The sequence below is a fragment of the Cucurbita pepo genome, chromosome LG12 (assembly GCF_002806865.2).
Source record: "Cucurbita pepo subsp. pepo cultivar mu-cu-16 chromosome LG12, ASM280686v2, whole genome shotgun sequence".
NCBI classification, from domain to species: domain Eukaryota; kingdom Viridiplantae; phylum Streptophyta; class Magnoliopsida; order Cucurbitales; family Cucurbitaceae; genus Cucurbita; species Cucurbita pepo.
Window position 1 is genome coordinate 102435 of NC_036649.1, and position 6407 is coordinate 108841.

Genomic DNA, 6407 nt, shown 5'->3' on the forward strand with positions numbered 1-6407 from the left:
TTTCAAATTCTTTTTTTTTTTTTCAAAAAATACTATTCTCATTTCCTTATTATTTTTCCATTGATTTTGCCCTCGCAAACCTACGCACAATCGGAAGAGTTCCCTCTGGTCCTTTTCGGCGGCGGCGCTTGAAGCTGTACTCCGGTTTCCAACTCCAACGCAGGGTTGTAAATTTTATTCTCGAGAGATTAGGGGAGATGGGAGGCAAAGGACTACGGAGGAGAGAGCGGAATTACAGAGCCGCACATGGAGGCTATGATCGTCTCCCACCGCCGCCGAACGCTTCCCAAGTCGATACTCTACCTTCCAAACTCCGCAAATTAATGACCTTCACTTCCCCTCGTCCTCAAGGTTTGTTTATTTGTTTCTTTGTGTTTATTTGTTTGTCGATGAGTTTATTTAATTTCAGGCTATAATCTCCTCCCCTGGTGCTTACAGAGTCTGAGAAGGTCTCGGAGGATGTTCAGCGTAAGCGCAAGAGAGAAGCCGTTGATACTGAAAAGGTAATTGATATTGTCTTTAATTCTTCTCTGTCTCAGATTGGTACGTTTGCAGTTATCGGGTTTTACTTGAATTATTTTGTCTTAGGGCTTATACTGGACAAGGTGACAGGGGATTGGCATTGTATCATTTAGTATTTCAGTCTCTAACCAATGTTGTTGTTGTAAGTTCGGGTGCAAGAAAGTTGAGATTAGTATCACTAGGCATCCTAAGTATTTTCGTTTCATCATCTTCTTCTTTGGTTGCCGTTGCCCTTGTCTTACCGCGTACCTGGTTTGGCGTTAGAGTAGAAGATATCTATTAGTAGTTTCTATTTTGTTTAGTAAATGGCTTATTCTGTTATTTTATCCGGCGTGGTTACGAGGTTAAGCTTACTCCCCCTGAATGGGGATGCAAAATTTCTCGTGTTAAGTTTGCCTGCTTGAAGAGCTTGATAACGGCATTACATGCTTATAGTTTGTGTTACTCAGTTGTAGTTTGACTTCCACTTTCTATACAGAAATACCATCCAAAAGAAGCTCCGGGAAAATCTGACTTAAAGAGCAAAGGTCATGGTGGAAATTCACAAGTGCCTCAGCTTACGGGGAGTGATGATGACGTCCAAAGCAAGTCCAGTGAGAAGAAAAAGAAAAAACGAAAGAAAAAGCAGGTTACTGACCTTCGTTTTGAAGACTTGTCGGAGAATTCAAATCGACGTTTAAAGAAACGGGAACGCCAGAAAAAGTAAGCATTTTACTGCACCTCAAAAATTTGTTCCCTTACCTTTTGTGAGGTTGCATGTTTTTTTTACTATTGAGATGACTTGTTCATTTTGCATTTTTATTCCAATTACATCTCATTAAGTTTTGAACGTAATGCTTAAATGATGAAGAGAAATGTCCAGAAATTGCAATGTCCCAATGTTTTCCTTTTGGTAGTGACATAATTTGGCTATCTGAGAGGACCCTATCTACCTCATTTTTGTCAACTTGGTGCCCAAGGAAACTTTTGAGTAATTTGATTATACAAGGTGTTTATGATTTCAATCATAGCAATGTGATAGGCCGTAACGAGCCTTATGCGAGCAAGAGGCATCATGAAGTATTGCATGCACAAAGGAGACTAGTTAGAAGGGTTCATGGTTATTTCAGGGAGTGAGTAAAGGGGACTAGTTAGAAGGGAGAGGAGAACGAGGAAATTTTTTGTATGAGGGGAATATGTGCTTGAAGCGGAAAATCGGAGAGAAAGAAGTAGTAGGGCTAATTGATAGGGAAGCAATCTAAAAAAATTTATCCAAAAAGAGTTATTCAGGAGGATGGTTTTAGGAATAACCTTTAGGGCTGGTGTTGGAAATATTATTAAGGATATTAAGATATAAGGGTATATTAGGGAGGTGATGTAGGAAACAATTGTTTTGTTAGACTTTAGGTTTTTGAAGCGGTCTTTTCAAATATTTAACTATATTCTTCAAGTATTTCGAAAATATTTCTGTTCTATTTACTCTATCAATATTGGTACTAGAACACTTGACCTGGAAGTGAAAAAAAAATACTGGATGGAATAAAAAGTGACATTAGAGCAATCTCTCCAATCTGAGGCATTGAAATCGAAATTAATGGGGAAGAAACTATCTTAATTCATTTTAAGGAGCCTGCATGCAAACGAAAGACAATCAACCAATATTCAATCTGAAAGATTGTTGGCAGTTTCGAAATTAGAGCAATCGAATTGGCATCAAAATTGACACTGAGGGGGAAGAAACTATCTAAATTCATAAGGGCTTGCATGCAAACCATAGACAACCAACCAATATTCGATCTGAGAAATTGTTTGCAATTGCGAAGGAAGGATGATGGAGGGTTCTCAAAGGAAGCATATAAGGGAAGAATGAGGTTGGGTACCGAGTAAAAGCAAGGAATTTGTATGTAATTCAGAGAGATGAAAGGACTCTCAAATATAATTCCAATGTTTCAACCAGTTTTCTCATGGTTTTCTAGAAGTATATCCTAATCCTCTGGTTATTCAATTGAACTTTAGGCTATTACAAATTATGCACTAGTTATCTACCCATTTTCAGTATTCTAATCGTGGTCATTTCGATTGCATTTGTCATGTACCATGTTATAGTAGGTCTATTGTAGAAACTTGGTGAACTGGGAAGCATTTGTTCCCTTTTTTTAACTGATCCATTACGTTTATTTCTAAATAGATATCACGAGGCTAAGAAAAATAAACACAAGAAAGGCAAGACAGACGAGGATCTAGACTTCCCAAGACATGAAAAAATAAAATTTGGTGACGTGGTTGAAGCTCCATTGAAGTTGACTGCAGTTCCGAAGGTAACATCTAACTCTACATGGTCAAGTTAAATGATAAATGAACACTCCGATTTGGGTACTTGACAATTTTGTTGTTCCTATGTTTCATATAGGCGTTTAAATCTGCACAAGTTGCTTCTCAAGAGAGGAAGCGATTGCAGGCTATAACTGAATATAGAAACCGCAAGGGATGGACCTCAAGGCCAGGGTTGCAAATACCTTCAATGACTATATCACCAGCTGTTTAATTGTAAGTTTACGATCATTCCGTTCCCTTTGTTTCCTTTTACAAGAGTCTGAACTACATTTAGTTGTTAAAGCTTAGCCTCTTAATTTTCTGAAGTATATACAATCAATAGAAACAAACTGTGACAGTGTGGCTGTATTTGGATTCTAATTTACCTTCTATGCTTTCATCACATTGTTTTAAGATCTATGCTATCATCTCATTGCTTTTAAGTCTCAAAGTTAACATTACCTTTCACATTTTATGCATCGTGATGAATATTGGTTAAATTTTTTAAAAAATTATCCTTCAATTATCCCTATAAATCTATACTTAAAAAGAAATTACAATATTTTACTTCATTTTTAGAAACTTTTCAAAATTACTATTGAAGTAGAAATCTCTTAGAATTTGTTTCAAGTTTCATTTTAGTATAATTTTGAAACAATGATTATGTAATGTCGAGAGTTTTAATATTGTAACTTTTAAAAGTATAGGTCAAGAGTTTTAATATTGTAACTTTTAAAAGTATAGGTGTACTTATGAAACTAGGGACAATTTTTTCTTTCATAATTTAGCCATGAATATTTGAAACTAAGATATATAATGCATTGTGTGTCTGTTTGCTAGAATATGACATCTTTTGAAAATTATTTTGAGCTACTCTTCCAAAACAACCTGGAAAACTTGAAATAGAATCGTGATGAAACTCTTTTTGAACTGGCATCTTTGAATAGCTCAGCATTCTTAGTTGGCAGCTGGATTTGCATTAATGGTGGTGGTTGTGTTGGGGCAGCAGCAGATTTTGTTCCATTAGGGGTGCGATAAGCTGGCAATGGGATTCTCTCGCCGCATCACTAGCCCCAAAGAGGAGTTGCTGGAGAGTTATCAGAATGTTGTCTAAAAGGGAAGATTTGTTCTATAAATTACCAAGCAATCAACTCAGAAACCAAAGGTCAGATTCTGAAAATCTTATCAGAAACAGATTCTGTGACGAAAGCTAACCCCATCTTATGCTCTTCTTTTACTTCATATGAGATTAATAGGTTTCTTATGGATCCAATGTTTTCTTTTTATCGTTTATTGATATGTATGAATTTGATAAAACATTAGGTATTTCTAATTGAATTATAATGGTAAAATTTCTAGTACATATGTTTCAATTGTGCTTCTAGATTTTGGAATTTTTCAATATAATCTTTAATTTTGATGTAAAATTGATGTGGCAATTGATACTAGAGTTAGAAAAAAATAACATTGACATTGTTTATAATATTAATTTAAATTCTAAATGGCTCTTTGAATCTATGTAAAATATTTTATATGATATGAGAAAGTTAATTCTTAGTATTATTATTAGATTATGTGGCATCTTTTCCTTTAAACCTATGGTATCTCTCTTTTTATAAAACCATTTATGTTAAGCTTTAGGAACTAATATAATTACAACTTAAGCATAAATTGAAACCAAAGTATTGTTTACTAAAAATAATAATAATAATAGTAAAACATTTCACAACAAAATTCAAACTTTCAGAATAATTAAAATGAAACAGAAAAAAAAAAAAAGAACTCCCACCAAAAAACCAAACTCTCAACGTTCTTCTCTGTTTACCGTTAGTAATGTGACCGTTGACCCCGCCCCCCACAAAAAAAAAAAAAAAAAAAAAAAAAAAAAAAAAAAAAAAAAAAAAAAAAAAAAAANTAACTATTGCAAGTGGTAAGCTCAGGGACAAGAGGGTAATTTCGCCTAAAGTAAGAGAAAGCAAGAAGCCACCTCTGTGCCATACGCCAAGCACATAAACCACTTTTGTTATTTCCAGCTGTGTACAAAAGCGCCTTGCCTCCTTTATCCTACATTCCCCAAAATACCCTTAACTGTAGTTAACTTCCCTCTAACCCTAGTTAGCTAACTTAACTACTCTCCCTTTTATACCCTCTCCACTCCCTTAAACCCCCGTTCTTTCCTACTCCTCCTCCGTCTGTTTCTCCTCTCCCTTCTCCCATGGCGGCCTCCAAATCCCTTTTCTTCTTCCTCGCCCTCGCCGCAGCCACCGCCGTCTCCGCCCACAATATTACCGACATTCTTAAGGATTTCCCGGAGTATAGCGATTACAGCAACTACCTGCAGCAGACCAGACTCGCCGACGAGATTAACAGCCGGCAGACTATCACCATCCTCGTTGTCTCCAATGGCGCTCTCTCCTCCGTTGTGGCCAAACATCCTCTCTCCGTCATCAAAAACTTCCTCAGTCTCCACATTGTCCTGGACTACTACGATCCTGCCAAACTCCACAAGATCTCCAACGGAACCACTCTCTCGACCACGCTCTACCAGACAACTGGCCACGCGCCTGGAAATCTAGGTTTCGTGAACATTACCGATCTCCAGGGCGGTAAGGTCGCATTCGGCTCCGCTGCGCCTGGATCTAAACTCGATTCGAGTTACACGAAGTCGGTTAAGCAGATTCCTTACAACATTTCGGTTATTGAGATCAGTGCGCCGATCATCGCGCCGGGGATTTTGACGGCTCCGGCTCCATCGGCTTCCGATGTTAACATCACGGCTTTGCTCGAGAAAGCCGGATGTAAGACGTTTGCGTCGCTGCTTGTTTCGAATGGTGTGATCAAGACTTACGAATCGGCGGTTGAGAAAGGATTGACCATATTTGCGCCAAACGACGAAGCGTTCAAGGCAGACGGAGTTCCAGATCTGAGTAAACTCACGAATGCTGAAGTTGTTTCGCTTCTTCTATACCATGCTCTGGCCGCTTACTCTCCCATCGGCGCCTTGAAGACGACCAAGGATCCAATCGACACTCTGGCTACTAGCGGTGCCGGCAAGTTCGACATTACGACGACTACGGCTGGAGATGCGGTTACTCTCCATACAGGAGTTGGATCCTCGAGAATCGCCGATACAGTCCTCGACGCGACTCCGCTCGCTATTTTCAGCGTCGATAGTCTGTTACTTCCTTCGGAGTTGTTCGGAAAGTCTCCTTCGCCTGCGCCAGCACCTGAACCTGTGAGCTCTCCTACCCCGACGCCGTCTCTGGCTCCAAGTCCGAGCCCTAGCGCGAAGGCTCCGTCTCCGTTCGCCGCGTCCCCGCCTGCTCCTCCTTCCGAGACGCCGGAAGGTTCGCCGGCCAATGCACCTAGCGCTGAGGCGCAAACCAGTACTCCTGGAAGCTCCGCCGTTCACGTGAAAGCTTCCGCCGTTGTCGTTGTCGCCGCCGTTGCTACCACCATGTTTTCCTCTCTACTCTTGTCCTAAATCGTAATTCTCCTCTAGCATCAGTCTCTTCGTTTATTTTATTTTTGTACTTTTTTTTTTTTTTTTTTTTTTTTTTTTTTTTTTTTTTTTTTTTTTTTTTTTTTTTTTT

General features: G+C 38.8%; 2 protein-coding genes across 5 annotated transcripts; both read left to right on the plus strand.

Annotated features, from left to right (window-relative positions):
* Positions 1 to 32: 32 nt before the first annotated feature.
* Positions 33 to 4187, plus strand: LOC111806681 (protein PXR1). Of its 4 annotated transcripts, none has more exons than XM_023692064.1 (6): positions 33 to 351; positions 439 to 503; positions 1001 to 1224; positions 2690 to 2819; positions 2912 to 3048; positions 3762 to 4187. In XM_023692064.1, the coding sequence occupies exons 1-5, from the start codon at positions 198 to 200 to the stop codon at positions 3044 to 3046; spliced, it is 708 nt and encodes a 235-aa protein (XP_023547832.1). In that variant the 5' UTR covers positions 33 to 197; the 3' UTR covers positions 3047 to 3048; positions 3762 to 4187. The 4 variants fall into 4 exon arrangements, with proteins under 4 accessions (XP_023547832.1, XP_023547833.1, XP_023547834.1 ...); XM_023692065.1 differs by having other exon boundaries at positions 3767 to 4187; XM_023692066.1 differs by having other exon boundaries at positions 3821 to 4187.
* Positions 4188 to 4971: 784 nt separating this feature from the next.
* On the plus strand, positions 4972 to 6361 carry LOC111806679 (fasciclin-like arabinogalactan protein 10). The gene has a single exon (XM_023692062.1). It carries the CDS (start codon positions 5030 to 5032, stop codon positions 6296 to 6298), a length of 1269 nt encoding a protein of 422 aa, XP_023547830.1. The 5' UTR covers positions 4972 to 5029; the 3' UTR covers positions 6299 to 6361.
* Positions 6362 to 6407: the final 46 nt, after the last annotated feature.

What these genes read in the sequence shown, in the direction of transcription:
- LOC111806681 (XM_023692064.1), top strand. Translation starts at nt 198, where the DNA reads ATGGGAGGCAAAGGACTACGGAGGAGAGAGCGGAATTACAGAGCCGCA. An exon ending in AAGCCGTTGATACTGAAAAG is followed by an intron (nt 504 to 1,000) that starts GTAATTGATATT and finishes CTTTCTATACAG; the next exon opens with AAATACCATCCAAAAGAAGC. An exon ending in AAACGGGAACGCCAGAAAAA is followed by an intron (nt 1,225 to 2,689) that starts GTAAGCATTTTA and finishes ATTTCTAAATAG; the next exon opens with ATATCACGAGGCTAAGAAAA.
- LOC111806679 (XM_023692062.1), top strand. Translation starts at nt 5,030, where the DNA reads ATGGCGGCCTCCAAATCCCTTTTCTTCTTCCTCGCCCTCGCCGCAGCC.